Source organism: Entelurus aequoreus, linkage group LG01 (genome assembly GCF_033978785.1).
Source record: "Entelurus aequoreus isolate RoL-2023_Sb linkage group LG01, RoL_Eaeq_v1.1, whole genome shotgun sequence".
NCBI lineage: Eukaryota > Metazoa > Chordata > Actinopteri > Syngnathiformes > Syngnathidae > Entelurus > Entelurus aequoreus.
In genome coordinates this window covers 57590415-57613855 of record NC_084731.1, presented here as the reverse complement: position 1 = coordinate 57613855, position 23441 = coordinate 57590415, and the positions used below count along the sequence as shown (strand labels likewise).

The 23441-nt window shown below is 42.3% G+C and overlaps 1 protein-coding gene across 1 annotated transcript in view; it reads right to left on the bottom strand.

Moving 5' to 3' along the window:
• Window positions 1–14553, bottom strand: part of rassf5 (Ras association domain family member 5) — a 114496-nt gene extending 99943 nt beyond the window's left edge. The window contains exon 1 of the mRNA XM_062054905.1: window positions 13791–14553. Within this exon, the coding sequence (XP_061910889.1) occupies window positions 13791–14457 (667 nt within the window). The 5' untranslated portion in view covers window positions 14458–14553. The remainder of the gene's footprint in view (window positions 1–13790) is intronic.
• Window positions 14554–23441: the final 8888 nt, after the last annotated feature.

Here is a 23441-nt window from a genome sequence, read left to right as displayed (position 1 = left end):
ACCCTTGTGTGCAGTCGATCTATATTGCTTTCCAAACTGTACACTGACTCCTCTAAAGTACGTGTACATGACACATAGCATGTCCATAGAAATTGGACTTCTGCCCCTGAGAGAGGAACTACTGAAGAAACACAAGAGCATATACTACAAACCCCGTTTCCATATGAGTTGGGAAATTGTGTTATATGTAAATATAAACGGTATACAATGATTTGCAAATCCTTTTCAACCCATATTCAATTGAATGCACTACAAAGACAAGATGTTTGATGTTCAAACTCATAAACTTTATTTTTTTTTGCAAATAATAATTAACTTATTTATTTAATTAATTTAATTAACTTATTTATTTATTTATTTATAACTTAGAATTTCATGGCTGCAACACGTGCCAAAGTAGTTGGGAAAGGGCATGTTCACCACTGTGTTACATGGCCTTTCCTTATAACAACACTCAGTAAACATTTGGGAACTGAGGAGACACATTTTTTAAGCTTCTCAGGTGGAATTCTTTCCCATTCTTGCTTGATGTACAGCTTAAGTTGTTCAACAGTCCGGGCGTCTCCGTTGTGGTATTTTAGGCTTTATAATGCGCCACACATTTTACGCCAGTCTACCCGCACTCTTTTACTATGAAGCCACATTGATGTAACACGTGGCTTGGCATTGTCTTGCTGAAATAAGCAGGGGCGTCCATGGTAACGTTGCTTGGATGGCAACATATGTTGCTCCAAAACCTGTATGTACCTTTCAGCATTAATGGTGCCTTCACAGATGTGTAAGTTACCCATGTTTTGGGCACTAATACACCCCCATACCATCACAGATGCTGGCTTTTCAACTTTGCGCCTATAACAATCCGGATGGTTCTTTTCCTCTTTGGTCCGGAGGACACAACGTCCACAGTTTCCAAAAACAAATTTAAATGTGGACTCGTCAGACCACAGAACACTTTTCCACTTTGTATCAGTCCATCTTAGATGAGCTCAGGCCCAGCAAAGCCGACAGCGTTTCTGGGTGTTGTTGATAAATGGTTTTCGCCTTGCATAGGAGAGTTTTAACTTGCACTTACAGATGTAGCGACCAACTGTAGTTACTGACAGTGGGTTTCTGAAGTGTTCCTGAGCCCATGTGGTGATATCCTTTACACACTGATGTCGCTTGTTGATGCAGTACAGCCTGAGGGATCAAAGGTCACGGGCTTAGCTGCTTACGTGCAGTGATTTCTCCAGATTCTCTGAACCCTTTGATGATATTACGGACCGTAGATGGTGAAATCCCTAAATTCCTTGCAATAGCTGGTTGAGAAAGGTTATTCTTAAACTGTTCAACGATTTGCTCACGCATTTGTTGACAAAGTGGTGACCCGCCCCATCCTTGTTTGTGAATGACTGAGCATTTCATGGAATCTACTTTTATACCCAATCATGGCACCCACCTGTTCCCAATTTGCCTGTTCACCTGTGGGATGTTCCAAATAAGTGTTTGATGAGCATTCCTCAACTTTATCAGTATTTATTGCCACCTTTCCCAACTTCTTTGTCACGTGTTGCTGGCATCAAATTCTAAAGTTAATGATTATTTGCAAAAAAAAAAATGTTTATCAGTTTGAACATCAAATATGTTGTCTTTGTAGCATTTTTCAACTGATTATGGGTTGAAAATGATTTGCAAATCATTGTATTTCGCTTATATTTACGTCTAACACAATTTCCCAACTCATATGGAAACGGGGTTTGTAAATATGGTTTCATCAACACTAAAAGTCCCAGCAGGACTTTTTAGTTGAGTGCTTCTGGAAACCACCAAATGTCAGAGCAGGAGGTGCAAATTGGATACAGGCAGAAGGAGGGAAGACATACAACAAAACAAAATGATTGTTAAGGATAGCACAAACTGCCTGGTCTTGACTCCATGTTATTTCATGGGTGTAGTTAAAAGCAGAGCATGTGTGCAGTTTCTATTTTGGTTTCACTTGCACCCACAGAAATACTGAGAGATGCCTACTTTTATGTGCCTGAACGTTTTCTTGGAGGTGCTCATGTCTGTGCATTCACCTCTGATGTTCTGTCGGGAAAACATTTGAGTGTGCAAGTTTTTACCCTTCAGGGTCAGATGCTGCCAGGGTTTAAAATGAAAGAAATCAAGAGAACTTTTTCATTTGTTCCCAAGAAACTCATGACCGACAATAATCGCTGCTCTCGCTTCACTGGGTGGCCTCTCGCTGATAGAACATTAAATCAGACAGCCCTGCAGTGCTGGCCAGGCCTACATTGCACCACTCCTGTCCCTCTCAGGGCCGGACTTACGATTGGGCAAACACAGCCAGTCGCCTGGGGCCTCCAAAGGGCTCATAAAATTGCTATTAAAGTTTTATTCTGTTTAAAACAACTATTTGCCGTATTTTCCGGGCTATAGAGCGCACCGGTATTTAAGCCACACCCACTAAATTGTAGGATAAATAAATATGTTCACAGCCACAGATATATACCACTAAATATCTTATAAATGTTTATTTACGTACCATAATTGTTTCCAAACGGTGTCTGTAACACGGCAGTAAAACGGCTGATCAAACAAAACAGAAGTCATCGTCATGGACCCACTAGCTGCAAAAGCTATCTCTCTAATTAGCTAAACAGACTCAATATATAAGCCGCATATATATACGAGTATATAATATTGTGTAAATGTTTATTTGCATACCTTAATTGTTTCCAAACGGTGTCTGAAACATGGCAGTTAAATGGCTGATCGAACAAAACAGAAGTCATTGTCATGGACCCACTAGCTACGCAAGCTAGCTTTCCAATCAGCTAAACAGACTCAATAACTCCAGAGTGACGTTTTGAGGAATTTACTGAAGAATATGTGAAACTGAAAGAATACAAAAAGAATGCCATTGTAAGTTAATAATACTAACACAGACACTCGTGAAAGTGTTAGCGTATTCGCTAATGCTAACGAGGCTAGCTTGATTTCACTACACTAGCACGTACAAATATGCATGAAAACACTCGTACAGACATCAACCATGGGACGCTTTAGTAAGTAAAAATTGTTTTAGTTATATTGTAAAACTTACAAACGTTGCTCGGAGTGATGAATGACAAATCCTTTTGAGCAGAAACGCTATAGACGGTTATACCTCCGGTTCAAAGCACGAAACAGAAAGTACATTTTCAGCACCTGCAGTGAGCGAAGTCGTACAAAAGACGGCGCTATAGCACAAACAATAACACACCTTTTCAGTGTCTCCGTCGGTAAAAACAATTTGTAAAATCTAAAACATTATGGCCGTTAGCGGAAAAAAAAATCCATGTATTAGCTGTACTGTTTTTTAAGCTGCGGAGTCCAAAGTGTGGGGAAAAAAGTAGCGGCCAATAGTCCAGAAAATACGGTATTTATTTTCATCTTAATTTTTGTGCCGAAAAAAACTCCAAATGCTTCTTCAATCCCGATTGTTTCCAGAGCTCGAGAATCATTTTTTGACGTCAACACTTGTGTCTCCTTGTTCACACTGCGGGTCAATTCCCATTTTTTTCCCCATATATGACCTGTGTCTGATTTTTTCATGTCAACGTGAACGGTGCAATTCCAAATTTTTCAAATCCGATCCAAGCTTCCATCCTATGTGGATATAAATCAGAAATGTATCCGATGCGACTACAGTCTGAGCCATGGTGTCGCGCTCATACGACCAATACGTCATCAAAAAGTGATCTGCGCCATAATTCTTCGCTAAAATAGACGGTTGCGAAATAAATAGTTGACAAATGAGCAGCTAACGGGTGAAAATGAAATGTTTTAGGAACTCAAGCCAATGTTCCACCACTCCTGTCTCCGACTACTCGCCCACACGCTCATCGGAGCAGGTGTCCAAATACCCCACAAACTGCAAGAGCCAAAATGCTCGCCCTCTTTCTTCCTAATCTTCTACTCGCAGTAATTCCATTCACAAAATGTTGACTTTGAAGGCACAAAATCCTTGAAATTGCCACAAATGTGCCAGTATTGAGACCTACTCGAAATTAAGCCATGTTTACTTCCGAAAACACCTGTGACGTCATGAGGTCATGCCTGCACGCGGGTCAGACTGCGTTCACATTAAACATCACAAAATTTGACGTCCTACCCTGCAGTGTGAACTTAAGCCTTGCTCTAACGCGCTCATCATTTTAAGCTCAGTCACACACATTTTTCATACAATTCAAACCGTTCCAACTTCAAACTGTTCAGCGTGTTCGAGAATCGCGGGCCTTCCCTTGACAAATTCCAAAAATTCCCAGAGTTTCCAGAATTCCAGGTTTTCCGGAACATTTTTCCCATTCAAAATGAATTGCCGAATGCAGCTGAGATAGGCTCCAGCTCCCCCCGCGACCCCAAAAGGGAAAAGCGGTAGAAAATGGATGGATGGAAAATTAATTGGCCATTTTTCAAACTTCCACAATTTCTACCTTTTTCCACCGATTCAAACCATTGAACCTTCAACATATTCCACTCATCCTGGACATTCAAACTATCATTTTTCCAAGTTAAAAAAAATTCCAGGAACTCCCAGAATTCCCGTCTTTCAGAACCCTTTTTTCACCCTCTTTTTCTGTCGACTACTCCTTCCACAGTTTTCAACCCACTTCAAACGAATATGGTTTAAGGGCTAAGTGTCAAAGTCAAGGCCCGCGGGCCAGATTCGGCCCACGAATGAATGATCTATGGCCCCCGGGAGGATATATGATTAGTATTAGAACCGGCCCGCAGGCCACAGCCACCTGCTGTTGTTTTGCACGCACCAATACTGCATCAATGTTGGCGCTAGGAATTTTCTAAATGGGGTCCCACGGACCCCATCAAGTCCTAAAAATGGGGTCCCATGATACATTTTTGGGCTCCCACTTTTTGTAAGCGTTTTGAAAACAAATGATAAATGTATGCATTATCCTGTTATATCTCACATTGTATATTGTGTTTTGGAAAATAAACGTTACTTAAATTATTTTAAAAAATAAAATAAAATAAAATAAAACATTTTTATGCATATGTAAATGTATTCAGTTATAAACATTCATTCACTTTCTACTTTTCTTCATGGATCTAAACTTTACCGCTGCCTTTATTTTTTTCTATATTTTTATTGTTATATTTTCAGAATGTGTTTTTGGCCAAAGTAAGACAAATAAGACAATCTGAAGTTGTCTTTATTTTTTTTGTTTTAATGCCATGATTTTAATAGTCCAGCCCTCGTGTGAACACATTTTCCTCAATGCGGCCCCTGAGCTAAAATGAGTTTGACACCCCTGCTTTAAGGGATCAAATGAAACAATTCAGCATATAAGGAGCATTTATTTTTCCATTTTACTGGTACTTTAACTTATTTTCAGCCATCAACACACACATCGATCACATGCATTATAAGGAAACAGCGAAATGTGTCTCTGCTAATGCTGATAATAACGGTGACTCAATTAGCTTGAGTCAAGGCAGTGCAGGTGGGTGTGATATAGAGCAGTGTTTCTTAACCGTAGGGCCGGGCCCATTGTTGGGCCGCCAGTGTGTCCTTGAGGGTTGCCGAAAAAACATGTTTCTTAGCTGTTGTGATACACTTTTCCACCACCTGAGGCAGTACTGTAATGACGATCTCACATAAACAGAAGAAGTATGGAGTTAGAGTCATCAAGAAGTTCAAGCGCAAAAATTATGATTAAGTGGTGACGCTGTATTTTTATTTGATTTCATTGGCAGTTTATTTAAAAAACGTATTCATGATTAATTTTCTTTGGGCACAACATAATTGTATGTAAATGTATACTTTAACTTATTTTCAGCCATCAACACACACATTGATCGCATGCATTATAAGGAAACAGCGCCATGTGTCTCTGCTAATGCCGATAATAACGGTGACCCAATTAGCTTGAGTCAAGGCAGTGCAGGTGAGAGTGCTATAGAGCAGTGTTTTTTTAACTATTGTTGGGCCGCCAGTGCATCCTTAAGGGTTGCCAAAAAATATGTTCCTTGTAATACACTTTTCCACCACCTGAGGCAGTACTGTAATGACAATCTCACATAAACAGAAGAAGTATGGAGTTAGCGTCATCAAGAAGTTTAGGCGCCAAAAATATGATTAAGTGGTGACGCTGTATTTTTATTTGCACTTCAATTTTATTGGTAGTTTATTTAAGAAACATATTCATTATTATTTTTTTTTTGGGTGGCAAAACAGTTTGTATGTAAATGTATTTTTCGCCCGTTATTTATGGGCCCATTCTTACGCAGTATTTTGGGTTATAACTTATTTTTCTGCCTGCTGTTTATGTATCAAATAAAGAATAATCTTTGTCCTTTGACCAAATTGTAAAAATATAATTATTGAATACGAGTAGGATTACTAATTTAGTGTTAGTATTTTCCTCTGTAGTGGAAAAGTTGGGCCCCGAGGTCAAAAAAGTGGAGAATTCTGTAGTATAATGAACATCACGGGACCCACCCAAAAACACCAGTGGAAACAACAATGCTATTAAAAACACACGTTTTCCATTGTTGTGTCTGGAATGCAAAAACAATCCATCATTACTCAAGATGAGCAAACCAAACCACTATTTTCCCTCTCTTTCTCAAACAAGGGTTGTAAATCCACGGAGAGGCAACAAGGAGGCCAAGCTGCAAGGACGAGATAATGAGATTTCCAGTGGGTCCGTGTTGGATGTGGAGCAAAATGTCCACATCCTAAAAAACACATGCAAATAACTCGCAAGCCATCAGTTTCCGCTGCTGTTCACACTGATGACCCATGACTGCTGCGCCAGGTCCACTACTAACCACATTGTGAAGTATGCGGACGACACAACAGTAGTGGGCCTCATCCGTGACAACAACAACGACATGGACTACAGGGAGGAGGTGAAACATCTGGTTGACTGGTGCAGAACCAACAACCTAGTCCTGGACGTCGACAAGACCAAGGAGATCATCGTCGACTTCAGGAGGCACCAGTCCAGCCACACACCACTCTTCATCAACGGCACAGCAGTGGAGATGGTAAGCAGCACCAAGTTCCTGGGGGTGCAGATAACCGATAATATGACCTGGTCCCTACACACCGGAGCTCTTGTAAAAAGAGCTCAGCAGCGCATGCACTTTTTGCGTCGGATGAAAAGAGCACAGCTCCCTCCCCCCATTCTCACCACATTCTACAGAGGCACTATAGAGAGCCTGCTGACCAACTGCATCTCTGTCTGGACTGGAACCTGCAGTGCCTCAGACTGGAAGTCTCTCCAGAGAGAAAGTGGTGATGACGGCAGAAAAGATCATCAGGACTCCTCTTCCTCCTATCCGGGAAATCGCAAAAAGCCGCTGCCTGACCAGGGCTCAGAAAATCTGCAGAGACTCCTCCCACCCCCACCAAGGACTGTTTTCACTGCTGGACTCTAGAAAGAGGTTCGGCAGCCTCCGTAGCAGAACCTCCAGGTTCTGTAACAGCTTCTTCCCTCAGGCCATAAGACTCTTGAACGCATCAATAATAATCCCCTCAATTCCCTCCCAAAAACAGATTAACTGGCTGGAATATAAAGACAATATAACATACATCCATAAATGTGGATGCATATGCAAAAGTGCAATATATTTATCTGTACAGTAATCTATTTATTTATATCTGCACATTATTGCTCTTTTAACCTGCACTACAACGAGCTAATACAACGGAATTTTGACAAAATAGAGGAAAACACAAATAAGCCACGTGAGCTCTGGAAAATTCTCAACAACCAGCTTCCTGGTTGCAGCCAGAAACTTAAAACAAGACTCACCAACATCAGCATCAAGGAGGGTGACTCCCTCATTACAGACAAAATGGAGGTAGCTAGCAGACTTAACATCTTTTTCACCAGCATAGCCGCAACTCTTGTCAACAAGCTGTCCCACCACTCTGGTCGCTTTGGGGTAGAACACATTCAATTATTTATTTATTTCGTACTTGGATGTGTACATTTCAACAACATTTCAACAATCTCACATACCTTACTGCATTCAATACACATTAAAGGCCTACTGAAAGCCACTACTACCGACCACGCAGTCTGATAGTTTATATATCAATGATGAAATCTTAACATTGCAACACATGCCAATACGGCCGGGTTAACTTATAAAGTGACATTTTAAAATTCCCAGGAAATATCCGGCTGAAACATCGCGGTATGATGACGTATGCGCGTGACGAAGTCCGAATAACGGAAGTTATGGTACCCCGTAGAATCCTATACAAAAAGCTCTGTTTTCATTTCATAATTCCACAGTATTCTGGACATCTTTTGCAATTTTTTTTAATGAACAACGAAGGCTGCAAAGAAAACAGTTGTAGGTGGGATCAGTGTATTAGCAGGGGACTACAGCAACACAACCAGGAGGACTTTGTTGGAGCGCTAGCCGCGCTAGCCGCGCTAGCCGCGCTAGCCGCGCTAGCCGCGCTAGCCGCGCTAGCCGCGCTAGCCGCGCTAGCCGCGCTAGCCGCCGACTTCACCTTGACTTCCTACGTCTCCGGGCCGCCAAACGCATCGGGTGAAGTCCTTCGTCCTTCTGCCGATCGCTGGAACGCAGGTGAGCACGGGTGTTGATGAGCAAATGAGGGCTGGCTGGCGTAGGTGGAGAGCTAATGTTTTTAGCATAGCTCTGTGCAGTCCGATTGCTAAGTTAGCTTCAATGGCGTCGTTAGCACAGCATTGTTAACCTTTGCCAGCCTGGAAAGCATTAACCGTGTATTTACATGTCCACGGTTTAATAGTATTGTTGATTTTCTATCTATACTTCCAATCAGGGGTTTATTTCTTTTGTTTCTATATGCAGTTAAAGCAAGATGCTATCACGTTAGCTCGTAGCTAAAGCATTTCGCCGATGTATTGTCGTGGAGATAAAAGGCACTGAATGTCCATTTCGCGTTCTCGACTCTCATTTTCAAGAGGATATAGTATCCGAGGTGGTTTAAAATACAAATCTGTGATCTACAATAGAAAAAGGAGTGTGTGGAATCCAATGAGCCAGCTTGTACCTAAGTTACGGTCAGAGCGAAAAAAGATACGTCCATCGCTGCCTCTCAAGTCATTCACTGTAACGTTCCTCATCAACGAATCTTTCATCCTCGCTCAAATTAATGGGGTAATCTTCACTTTCTCGGTCCGAATCTCTCTCGCTCCATTGTAAACAACGGGGAATTGTGAGGAATCCTAGCTCCTGTGACGTCACGCTACTTCCGGTACAGGCAAGGCTTTTTTTTATCAGCGAGCAAAAGTTGCGAACTTTATCGTTGATTTTCTCTACTAAATCCTTTCAGCAAAAATATGGCAATATCGCGAAATGATCAAGTATGACACATATAATGGATCTGCTATTCCCGTTTAAATTTTTAAAAATCATTTCAGTAGGCCTTTAAAGCCTTCTACAGAAAGCTAGGAGTATCCAACGATGATTTCGAATTAGAAATGGTCACAGCTGATGAGGTGTTTAAAAAATTGAGCGCGCTCCACCCTAACAAGGCCACCGGCCTTGATAATATTGCCTCCAGATTCCTCAGGGACTCTGCCTCCATCATTGCCCCGATCATCACGCACATAATAAACCTATCAATTACACAAGGCCAAGTACCAAAAGATTTTAAGATAGCAAGAGTAACTCCCCTCTTTAAAAAAGGAAGCAAATTGGAACCTGGCAACTACCGACCTGTTTCTATTCTCAGTTCCATTTCGAAAGTAATGGAGAAAATAGTTTATGAACAGGTCGATAGTTACCTTGCCACTAATAAACTCATGTTCAAATTCCAATCCGGCTTCAGAACTAACCACTCCACTGACACATGCCTTCTCTATCTGACCGACCACATCAAACAGGAGGTGGACGCGGGCAAATACTGCGGCATGGTCATGCTGGACCTTCAGAAGGCCTTTGACACCGTTAACCACGCTATACTGTTGGATAAGCTCAGAGCAATCGGATTTAACAAAACCTCATGGAGCTGGATGCAATCTTACTTGGAGGGGAGGGAGCAGGTGGTAGAGGTGAACGGCACCGTGTCCCCCCCCCCCCCCTCTCGGTGAGCTGTGGAGTCCCCCAAGGCAGTATATTGGGACCTTTACTGTTCCTAATATACATAAACGACATGTCATCGGCATGCGACTGTGAATTGTTTTTGTTTGCGGATGACTCTGCCTTGCTGGTATCCGGCAAGGACAAGTCACAGGTGGAGAAAATCCTCAGTGCTGAGCTCTGTAGAACTTGCACCTGGCTCGCTGACAACAAGCTATCCATCCACTTGGGTAAAACAGAATCCATCCTGTTTGGGTCCCACATCAAACTTAAGAAAGTCAATGACTTCACCATAAAAGTAGGTGACATTGTTATCACCAGGAAAGATGAGGTCACCTACCTAGGTTCCATTCTAGAGGCTAACCTTTCCTGTAATAAAATGGCAACCAAGGTAATCAAAAAGGTTAACCAACGAACGAGATTTCTCTACAGAATTTCCTCTCTGGTCAACGAAAGCACCTTGAGGATTCTGGCGGGAACTCTCGTTCAACCCTTTTTCGATTACGCATGCACCTCCTGGTACCCCAGCACCTCCAAAACCCTCAAATCTAAACTCCAAACATCTCAGAACAAGCTAGTCAGGTTACTTCTAGACCTCCACCCCAGATCCCACCTCACTCCTACCCACTTCTCTAAAGTGGGCTGGCTCAAGGTGGAGGACAGAGTTAAACAACTTGCACTGAGCCTAGTCTATAAAATCCGCTACACCTCCCTGATACCGAAGTACATGTCAAACTACTTCCTTAACGTAAATGACCGCCATAACCACAACACCAGGGGGAGCTCCACTAACCACGTTAAACCCAGATTCCGAACTAACAAATTCTCTTTCTATGCCACATCAATGTGGAATGCGCTCCCAACAGGTATAAAAGAAAGAGCATCTCTATCCTCCTTCAAAACCGCAATAAAAGTTCACCTCCAGGCAGCTACAACCCTAAACTAACACCCTCCCCGGATTGCTAATAATCAAATGTAAACAATCAAATGCAGATACTTTTTCTTATGCCCTCTGATCTCTCTCTCTCTCTCTCTCTCTCTCTCTCTCTCTCTCTCTCTCTCTCTCTCTCTCTCTCTCTCTCTCTCTCTCTCTCTCTCTCTCTCTCTCTCTCTCTCTCTCTCTCTCTCTCTCTCTCTCTCTGTCCACTACTTGATGTCCATATCCCCCCCCCCCCTCCACACCCCTGATTGTAAATAATGTAAATAATTCAATGTGATTATCTTGTGTGATGACTGTATTATGATGATAGTATATATGATAGTATATATCTGTATCATGAATCAATTTAAGTGGACCCCGACTTAAACAAGTTGAAAAACTTATTCGGGTGTTACCATTTAGTGGTCAATTGTACGGAATATGTACTTCACTGTGCAACCTACTAATAAAAGTCTCAATCAATCAATCGTTCTTATCTGTACTGTAAAGTTCAAATTTGAATGACAATAAAAGGAAGTCTATGTCTAAGTCTAAAATGTCAACATCCTAAGAAACACATGCAAATAACTCGCAAGCCATCACTTTCCAGGCAAAAATGTCCTACTCCAGGGGTGTCAAACTCATTTTAGACCCGGGCCCACATGGAGAAAAATCTACTCCCAAGTGGGCCGGACTGGTAAAATCACGGCACGATAACTTAAAAATAAAGACAACTTCAGATTGTTTTCTTTGTTTAAAAATAGAACAAGCACATTCTGAAAATGTACAAATCATAATGTTGTTGGGTTTGTTTGTTTTTTACAATTAACTGTTGCGGTTAATAGAATATATCAGTGTGTGAATGTGTGTGTGTGTGTGAATGGGTGAATGTGGAAAATAGTGTCAAAGCACTTTGAGTTCCTTAAAAAAGGTAAGAAAGCGCTATACAAGTACGACCCATTTACCATTTACCATATACTTTATTTGTCGTTATTTATATTTTCTGAATAAATTATGTGATCATGTTCAGTCGACTAATTGGTGTTAATTTTCAATCTATCAAGATAACATAAATAATATCAAAATCAAATTACAGGATGTTATTTATGTAGTTTGTTCATTTTCCTCGACTGGTGCACTAACATCATGTGGTTTATATTTTTTTACATATGTAGCATCCTCTACAAAGATACAAATAATTGCTATTGCGACATCTAGTGGGCACATTTACGACAGCAGTTTATTTCATTCAAAAATTCCAGGTAAATTTTTATACTTAGCAAACTCATCCCGGGGACCGGATAAAACCTGTTTGCGGGCCTGATCCGGCCCTCGGGCCGTACGTTTGACACCCCTGCTGTGGAGCAAAATGTCCACATCCTAAGAAACACATGCAAAGAACTCACAAGCCATCAATTAACAAACAAAAATGTCCTACTCCAGGGGTGTCAAACTCATTTTAGATCGGGGGCCACATGGAGAAAAATCTACTCCCAAGTGGGCCGGACTGCTAAAATCACGGCACAATAACTTAAAAATAAAGACAACTTCAGATTGTTTTCTTTGTTTAAAAATAGAACAAGCACATTCTGAAAATGTACAAATCATAATATTGTTGGGTTTGTTTTTTTGTTTTTTTTACAATTAACTGTTGCGGTTAATAGTATATATACTTTATTTGTCGTTATTTATATTTTCTGAATAAATGATCAGTCAACTCATTGGTGTTAATTTTCAATCTATAAAGATAACAAAAATAATATCAAAATCAAATTACAGGATGTTATTTATGTAGTTTGCTCATTTTCCTCAACTGGTGCACTAACATCATGTGGTTTATTTTTTTTACATATGTAGCATCATCTACAAAGATACAAAAAATTGCTATTGCGACATCTAGTGGACACATTTAGAACAGCAGTTTCTTTCATTCAAAAATTCCAGGTAAATTTTTATACTTAGCAAACTCATCCCGGGGACCGGATAAAACCTGTTTGCGGGCCTGATCCGGCCCTCGGGCCGTAAGTTTAACACCCCTGCTGTGGAGCAAAATGTCCACATCCTAAGAAACACATGCAAAGAACTTGCAAGCCATCACTTAACAAACAAAAATGTCCTACTCCAGGGGTGTCAAACTCATTTTAGATCGGGGGCCACATGGAGAAAAATCTACTCCCAAGTGGGCCGGACTGGTAAAATCACGGAACGATAACTTAAAAATAAAGACAACTTCAGGTTGTTTTCTTTGTTTAAAAATAGAACAAGCACAATCTGAAAATGTACAAATCATAATGTTGTTGGGTTTGTTTGTTCTTTACAATTAACTGTTGCAGTTAATAGTATATATACTTTATTTGTCATTATTTATATTTTCTACATAAATTATGTGATAATGTTCATCAGTCAACTCGTTGGTGTTAATTTTCAATCTATGAAGATAACAAAAATAATATCAAATTCATTCAAATCATAGGATGTTATTTAGTTTGCTCATTTTCCTCAACTGGTGCACTAACATCATGTGGTTTATTTGTTTTTACATATGTAGCATCATTTACAAAGATACAAAGAATTGCTATTGCGACATCTAGTGGACACATTTAGAACAGCAGTTTATTTCATTCAAAAATTCAAGGTTAATTTTTATACTTAAACTCATCCTGGGGGGCGGATAAAACCTGTTTGCGGGCCTGATCCGGCCCTCGGGCCGTACGTTTGACACCCCTGCTGGAGCAAAATGTCCACATCCTAAGAAACACGCAAATAACTTGCACGCAAACAAAAATGTCCAACTCACTTTGACACTGCAGGGCCCGGGCGGTGATCTGGCGGCTGCATGCATCGCACCAGTCCTGGGTCACAGCCTTGGCTTCGAACCGGTGTCCCTCTCCCGGCTTGTGCTCCGACCCCTGCGGGAAGATGGCCCACGCCTCTCGGCGGGGAGGCTCCGTGCGAGCCAGCCTCACCACCCCGGTCCTGCCCTGCGTGAGCCGCTGCAGGGGAGGACGGCGGCCGTCCCGCTTGGCCGCCGCCGCGGTGGAGACGCTGCTTAAGTCCCTCCTGCTCCGGAGGAATTCCCGTTGGCGTAGCGTGCTCGTCACGTCGACGCCAGGACCGTGGAGGGAGGTCTCGCCGTGACCGTGATTGCGGTCAGTGGGACAGTCTGTGATGACGAATCCCGGGTGGCCGTCTCTCCTGGCGGGCGAGCGCCGGACACGCTCCGGGCTACGTGGCGTCGCTCCCCGGCATCCCGCCGCGCTTCTCCCCGCCGCGTCTTCACGACAAGTCCCGGTGTGTTCCTGCGGGGCGACGGACTCGCACTCCGCGCCTCTCCTCGACATGATTCTCTCCCACGAAGACTTCCGCGGCAGGGCGATTTTCTTCCTGCCGCCGGCCGGCTTGAAGACCCGGAGGAGCGGCTCCGGGTCCAGCCTGTGCTGGCCCACCACGCTCGCCGAAGCCATGGGTGTTTTGTTTTTTTTGTCCCCGCGAGGTGTGTGCGTGTGTGGCGCGGCTTTGAAGTGTGGCGCTCCGTGCCCTGAATGTCAACTCCGCTCACGCCTGACAGCCGCTTGTCGCCGTGACGTCACAAGCGCCTCACTTAAGGAGGGGAAAAAACTAGAAGCGCGCACCCACGAAGGCGACGGGAACGCGCTCTGCTCTTCAAAGACAAAGGACTTTTTACTTTGTGCGGTGGTCTTGTAAAATCAACTTATATATATCAATATGATATTAATACATATGCGTATATTAATAAGTATACAAATACAAATGTGATATATAAATAATTTGTATAAATAAACGCGCAGTGGTCCCCGGACCGTTACGTGACGCATTTGTTACCGGGCCGCAGAGAAACATGAAATAATTTTATAAAAGGACTGCATTTTCTCCGACTTAACTTTGGTCTGTCCCACTAGCCCAGGGGTGTCAAACTTGTTTTCATTGAGGGCCACACCAGTCATGGCTGCCATTAGAGGGCCGCTTGTAACAGTAAATAATTAATGAATTTGCTCTATGAATTACATTTTTTTTTTTACATTTCTTACGTAAAGAGTAAAAAAAAAATCTGCGGATTTTACCACGGTTTTTTTACAGAAAAAAGTTGCCAGACTTTTACTGTAAAAAAACAAACATTGGTCGTTTTTTTTCAATTTACAGTAATATGCTGTAAAAAAAAAACTCCCTGAATTTTACAGTAAAATCTATTGGTCATTTTTATAGTGTACAATTTGATGGATTACTTGCTTTAAAATCATAAGTTAAGCAGATATTTAATTATTTATTTGGATTTTGACCAACAAAGTTAGATAATATATTTGTTGCATTGGACACTATTTGACACTATGACACCGACAGCCATCAGACTGTATAATGCATATGTTCCTTTTTGACTGTATAATAGACTGTATTTATATTATTCACATGTGAATATTGCTGTATAATAGACTGTATTTATATTATTCACATGTGAGTATTGTTTTATAATAGACTGTATTTAAATTAGTCACATGTGAATATTGCTGTATAATAGCCTGTATTTATATTATTCACATGTGAATAATGCTGTATAATAGACTGTATTTATATTATTTACATGTGAATATTGCTGTATAATAACTATTTATATTATTCACATGTGGATATTGCTGTATAATAGACTGTCTTTATATTATTCACATGTGAATAATGCTGTATAATAGACTATTTATATTATTCACATGTAAAAAAAAATACCTAAGTGTTTATTGTTTATTGTGAGCGAACTGTGGTGCTGAATTTTCCCCGGGGATCAATAAAGTACTTTCTATTCTATTCTATTTTTTTTTCCTGTCAAACTAGAAAAAAACAACTAATACCTTTCTTTAGTAAGAAAATAAGAAAGTAATGAAAGAAAATATAAGGTGTTTTATTGACACATTATTTCCAGGCTTTTGCAGGCCACATAAAATGACGTGGAGGGCCAGATCTGGCCCGCGGGCCTTGAGTTTGACACCTGTGCCCTAGACACATCTATAAGCTTGTTTATAGATGTACAATAAAACTCCTCATAGGAAGTTGCCATTTGTTATAACTTTTTGACATGATACAATGCACATTAATGAACATATCTCATTGCAAAGAAACCCAAATTCAGCGTTATAGTGAGTTATATTTTTCATGCACTTAATTTTGCTGTATTTATCTGGCACAAGTGGAAAGCCGGTCCCTGAAAATAATGCCTTCCTTAAACCGGTCTGTGGTGCAAAAAAGGTTGGGGACCCCTGTTGTAAAAGACGAGGAGCATTAAAAAAACACAACCACAAAACTAAAATTAGCATGCTAACTTTTTTTGCAACCGTTTACCCCAGAGTCATGTAACTTGGTACGTGACACTTGTAAACTGTTAGCATGCAAACATTGATTGATTGAAACTTTTACTAATAGATTGCACAGTGCAGTACATATTCCGTACAATTGACCACTAAATGGTAACACCCGAATAAGTTTTTCAACTTGTTTAAGTTGGGGTCCAAGTAAATCAATTCATGGTACAAATATATACTAGCATCATAATACAGTCATCACACAAGTTAATCCTCAGAGTATATACAATGAATTATTTACATTATTTACAATCCGGGGAGTGGGATGTGGAGGGGGGGGGGGGGGGGGGGTTTCGGACGGGGGGGTTTGGTTTGGTTGATATCAGCACTTCAGTCATCAACAATTGCATCATCAAATAAATGGACATTGAAACAGTGTAGGTCTGACTTGGTAGGATATGTACAGCGAGCAGAGAACATAGTGAGTTCAGAAAGCATAAGAACAAGTATATACAGTACATTTGATTATTTACAATCCGGGGAGGTGGGATGTGGTGGGGGGAGGGTGTTAGTCAAGGGTTGAAGTTGCCTGGAGGTGTTGTTTTAGTGCGGTTTTGAAGGAGGATAGAGATGCCCTTTCTTTTACACCTGTTGGGAGTGCATTCCATATTGATGTGGCATAGAAGGAGAATGAGTTAAGACCTTTGTTAGATCGGAATCTGGGTTTAACGTGGTTAGTGGAGCTCCCCCTGGTGTTGTGGTTATGGCGGTTAGCATTTACGTTAAGGAAGTAGTTTGACATGTACTTCGGTATCAGGGAGGTGTAGCAGATTTTATAGACTAGGCTCAGTGCAAGTTGTTTAACTCTGTCCTCCACCCTGAGCCAGCCCACTTTGGAGAAGTGGGTAGGGATGAGGTGTGATCTGGGGTGGAGGTCTAGAAGTAACCTGACTAGCTTGTTCTGGGATGTTTGATGTCTAGATTTGAGGGTACCAGGAGGTGCATGCGTAATCGAAAAAGGGTTGAACGAAAGTTCCCGCTACAATCTTCATGGTGCTTTTGTTGACTAGAGAGGAGATTCTGTAGAGAAATCTCGTTCGTTGGTTGACCTTTTTGATTACCATGGTTGCCATTTTATCACAGGAAAGATTAGCCTCTAGAATAGAACCTAGGTAGGTGACCTCATCTTTCCTGGTGATAACAATATCACCCACTTTTATAGTGAAGTCACTGACTTTCTTAAGGTTGATGTGGGACCCAAATAGAATGGATTCCGTTTTCCCCAAGTGTATGGATAGGTTGTTGTCAGCGAGCCAGGTGCAAATACTACGGAGTTCAGCACTGAGGATTTTTTCCACCTGTGACTTGTCCTTGCCGGATACCAGCAGGGCCGAGTCATCCGCAAACAGGAACAATTCACAGTCGCATGCTGATGACATGTCATTTACGTATATTAGGAACAGTAAAGGCCCTAAAGGCCCTAATATACTGCCTTGGGGGACTCCACAGCTCACCGAGAGGAGGGGGGGGGGGGGACACACGGTACTGTTCACCTCTACCACCTGCTCTCTCCCCTCCAAGTAAGATTGCATCCAGCTTGATGAGGTTTTATCAAATCCGATTGCTCTGAGCTTATCCAACAGTATAGCGTGGTTAACGATGTCAAAGGCCTTCTGAAGGTCCAGCATGACCATGCCGCAGTATTTGCCCGCGTCCACCTCATGTTTGATGTGGTCGGTCAGATAGAGAAGGCATGTGTCAGTCATCAATCAATCAATCAATCAATGTTTATTTATATAGCCCTAAATCACAAGTGTCTCAAAGGGCTGTACAAGCCACAACGACATCCTCGGTACAGAGCCCACATACGGGCAAGGAAAAACTCACCCCAGTGGGACGTCGGTGAATGACTATGAGAAACCTTGGAGAGGACCGCATATGTGGGTAACCCCCCCCCCCCCCCCCCCCCTCTAGGGGAGACCGAAAGCAACGGATGTCGAGTGGGTCTGACATAACATTGTGAAAGTCCAGTCCACAGTGGATCCAACACATCAGCGGGAGTCCAGTCCACAGCGGGGCCAACAGGAAACCATCCCGAGCGGAGACGGGTCAGCAGCGCAGAGATGTCCCCAACCGATGCACAGGCTAGTGGTCCACCCGGGGTCCCGGCTCTGGACAGCCAGCACTTCATCCATGGCCACCGGACCTATGCAACTCCCCCTCGCAAGGGACAGGGGAGAAGAGGAGAGAAGAAAAGAAACGGCAGATCAACTGGTCTAAAAAAGGGGGGGTCTATTTAAAGGCTAGATTATACAAATGAGTTTTAAGATGGGACTTAAATGCTTCTACTGAGGTAGCATCTCTAACTGTTACCGGGAGGGCATTCCAGAGTACTGGAGCCCGAATAGAAAACGCTCTATAGCCCGCAGACTTTTTTTTGGCTCTGGGAATCACTAATAAGCCGGAGTTCTTTGAACGCAGATTTCTTGTCGGGACATATGGTACAATACAATCGGCGAGATAGGCTGGAGCTAAACCGTGTAATATTTTATACGTAAGTAGTAAAACCTTAAAGTCGCATCTTAAGTGCACAGGAAGCCAGTGCAAGTGAGCCAGTATAGGCGTAATATGATCAAACTTTCTTGTTCTTGTCAGAAGCCTTGCAGCCGCATTTTGTACCAACTGTAATCTTTTAATGCTAGACATAGGGAGGCCCGAAAATAAAACGTTACAGTAATCGAGACGAGACGTAACGAACGCATGAATAATGATCTCAGCGTCGCTAGTGGACAAGATGGAACGAATTTTAGCGATATTACGGAGATGAAAGAAGGCCGTTTTAGTAACACTCTTACTGTGTGACTCAAACGAGAGAGTTGGGTCGAAGATAATACCCAGATTCTTTACCGAGTCTCCTTGTTTAATTGTTTGGTTGTCAAATGTTAAGGTGGTATTATTAAATAGATGTTGGTGTCTAGCAGGACCGATAATCAGCATTTCCGTTTTCTTAGCGTTGAGTTGCAAAAAGTTAGCGGACATCCATTGTTTAATTTCATTAAGACACGCCTCCAGCTGACTACAGTCCGGCGTGTTGGTCAGCTTTAGGGGCATGTAGAGTTGAGTGTCATCAGCATAACAGTGAAAGCTAACACCGTACTTGCGTATGATGTCACCCAGCGGCAGCATGTAAATACTAAAGAGTGCAGGGCCAAGAACCGAACCCTGGGGAACTCCGCACGTTACCTTGACATAGTCCGAGGTCACATTGTTATGGGAGACGCACTGCATCCTGTCAGTAAGATAAGAGTTAAACCAAGACAAGGCTAAGTCTGACATACCAATACGTGTTTTGATACGCTCTAATAAAATATTATGATCGACGGTATCGAAAGCGGCGCTAAGATCAAGAAGCAGCAACATAGATGACGCATCAGAATCCATCGTTAGCAATAGATCATTAGTCATTTTTGCGAGGGCTGTCTCCGTAGAGTGATTTGCCCTGAAACCGGATTGAAAAGGTTCACAGAGATTGTTAGTCACTAAGTGTTCATTTAGCTGCTATGCAACAATTTTTTCGAGAATTTTAGAAATAAACGGAAGGTGGGAGACCGGTCGGTAGTTTACCATGAGGTCAGGATCGAGGTTAGGTCTTTTGAGCAGAGGATGAATAACCGCTTTTTTGAATGCTAAGGGAACAGTGCCGGAGGAAAGTGATAAGTTTATAATATTTAACACTGATGGACCTAATAATACAAACAGTTCCTTGATAAGTTTCCCAGGAAGTGGGTCAAGTAAACATGTTGTTTGTTTTATCCCACTTACACGCTGTAATAATTCCTCTAATGTTATTTCATCAAAAATAGAGAGATTATTTTGGAGGGCAGTGTCCGTCGTATATACAGTCGTATTTGTGTTAATAGAACCCAGTTGTAGCTGGGATGCGTTGTCTTTAATCTCCTTTCTAATGAGTTAAATTTTCTTATTAAAGAAATTCATAAAATCATCTGCCGAGTGGGTGGAGCTACTGGGAGGAGTCCCTTGTTGGGTTAGCGATGCTACTGTACTAAACAGAAATTTAGGATCGTTTTTGTTGAGGCGGATGAGATTTGAGTAGTATTTAGCTTTAGTTAAGGTAAGCATGCGTTTATAAGTTATTAAACTATCACTCCATGCTTGATGGAAAACCTCAAGTTTAGTCGCGCGCCATTTGCGTTCCAGTTTTCTACATGATAATTTATGAGCTCTAATTTCTTCTGTAAACCATGGGGTGCGCCTTTTAGGGGCCCTTTTTTGCTTTAGCGGTGCTATACTATCAATAATTTTGCGCAAGGCATCGTCAAAGTTGTTAGTGAGGTTATCAATAGAGCCGACATAATTTGGGAATGGTGCCATTACCGAAGGCAGTAGGTCAGCAAGAGTCATCGTTGTGGCAGCAATAATGTTGCGGCCGCTATAGCAGTTATTATTATTATTAGCTTGTTGACAAAGAGTCAAAACTTCAAATTTTATAAGGTAATGATCGGACATTACTTTAGTATATGGAAGTATCATAACTTTGGAGGTGGTGACACCCCTGACAAGCACTAGATCTATTGTATTACCGTTGCGATGCGTGGGTTCATGTATTATTTGTGTAAGACCACAGCTATCAATTATGGTTTGGAGCGCCACGCACTGAGGGTCCGATGGGGTATTCATATGGATATTAAAGTCCCCCATTATGATTATATTGTCGGCGTGCGTCACTAGATCAGCAACGAACTCTGAGAATTCACTGATAAAGTCCGAATAGGGCCCAGGGGGGCGGTAAATAACAGCTAGGTCGAGAGGTAGCGGTGTGACAGACCTCATAGTAAGCACCTCAAACGATTTATATTTATTATTTAGGTTAGGGGTAAGGTTGAAATTTTCATTGTATATTAGTGCGACACCCCCTCCCCTTTTAAGAGGGCGGGCAACATGCGCATTCGTATAGTTAGGAGGAGATGCTTCATTGAGCGCAAAAAATTCGTCCGGTTTGAGCCAGGTTTCGCTAAGACCAATGACGTTAAGATTGTTGTCTCTAATGACCTCATTAACCAATAACGCCTTGGGAGACAATGATCTTATGTTTAAAAAGCCCATATTATAGGTATTGGGCTGTTTTGACGAGTTTTTGTTAAGATTATCCGTAGTGGCAATATTAACAATGTTGCGTTTATTATGCGTAGTGCACTTTAAATAGTTTCGACCATATCTAGGAATTGATATGACGGGAATTTTCCGATTGTTTGCTTGGTGCTGCAATAGACTGGACATATCATAATTTGCCACCTCAGCAGAATGCATGTCCACCTCTGACACAGACACAACAGAAAAAACATTATGTGAATTGTGTATTATTCTAAGAGAATTGCTATGCGTACATGGATTATCCAGCCTGGCGCTGGCTAGTTCTAGCTTAACTGACTCCTCACCCGGACTAACAGACATTGTAATTGCCTGTGACCAGGCTTGCTCTAGTGTAGTCAGTCAAGTGAGACTTAAATAGTAGTCTATGTTTCTAGACAGGATGATGGCGCCTTCCTGGTTAGGGTGAAGGCCGTCTCTCATCAGCAAGCCTGGTTTGCCCCAGAAAGAGGGCCAGTTATCAATAAACGTTAGTCCCTGCTCCCTACAGTAGCTAACCAACCACTTGTTAAGCGAGACTAATCTGCTATATCTCTCATCATTGCCTCTCGCAGGCAGGGGGCCAGAGACAATTACTCGATGCCTGGACATCTTTCTGGCGAGATCACAAGTCCTGGCTATGTTTCTCTTTGTAATCTCTGACTGTCTCATTCTAGTGTCATTGGAGCCAACGTGTACAACTATATTCGCATAATTAGTGGTGCGATTAGCCTGTCGTACGTGTTTACTAGGCCTGTTGCGAGTTAGCTCCCTAAGATTAGCTTCAATGTCAGGTGCTCTGGCCCCGGGGATACACTTTATTGTGGCTGGTTTGCTAAGCTTTATGTTTCGGGTGATGGAGTCCCCTATGACTAAGGTGTGGTGCCCGGTAGACTGGGGTGTAGGACTAGCTAAAGAGCTAAATCTATTATGCGTCTCAACCGGTACACCGTAGCTTGTAGGCCGCTTAGGACTGCTACAAGCTGGGCTAGTTAGCTCGCTACAGCTAACGCTAGCAGATGTGTCCGCAACATCTAAAGTTACGACATTACTCTGCTCTAACTGGCGGACACGGCCCTTTAGCAGAGCCAACCTCTCCGTGAGTATGGTGCAAGACGCGCAGGAAGCCATTACTCACAGTGTTTTCTGTCACCAAGTGAAGTTCCTGCTGTCCTCAGGGAAGTGGTCGCGGTCTGTGGGAGTAGCTTCTTACCGGCGCTGCCTTTCTCCGCGCTAGCTTAGCAGCTAGCTAGCTGAGGAAAGGGTGGTGGGACAGAGATCGGGTGATTTGCAAGTTAAATAGTACCACTAAATATGTTTGAGAAGTGATAAAGAAAGCTGTAGAACAATTAAAAGCACACAGATAGAGCGATACTTAGCTTTTTCGCAACAGCGAACAGACGGCGAGCAGTCACGCACGGTGAACCGGAACCGGAAGTATTGCAGCAGGAATCTCAGTGGAGTGGTTAGTTCTGAAGCCATGATTGGAATTTGTACATGAGTTTATTAGTGGCAAGGTAACTATCGACCTGTTCTTAAACTATTTTTTCCACTACTTTCGAAATGGAACTGAGAATTGAAACAGGTCGGTAGTTGCCAGGTTCTAATTTGCTTCCTTTTTTAAAGAGGGGAGTTACTCTTGCTATCTTTTGGTACTTGGCCTTGTGTAATTGAGAGGTTTATTATGTGCATGATGATTGGGGAAATGGTGGTGGCAGAGTCCCTGAGGAATCTGGAGGTGATATTGTCAAGGCCGGTGGCCTTGTTTGGGTGGAGCGCGCTCAATTTTTTAAACACCTCGTCAGCTGAGACCATTTCTAATTTGAAAACGTTGTCGAATATTCCTAGCTTTCTGTAGTAGGCTTTACTGTGTTCTACACCAAAACGACCAGAGTGGTGGGACAGCTTGTTAACTAGAGTTGTGGCTATGCTGGTGAAAAAGGTGTTAAGTCTGCTTGCTACCTCCATTTTGTCTGTAATGAGGGAGTCGCCCT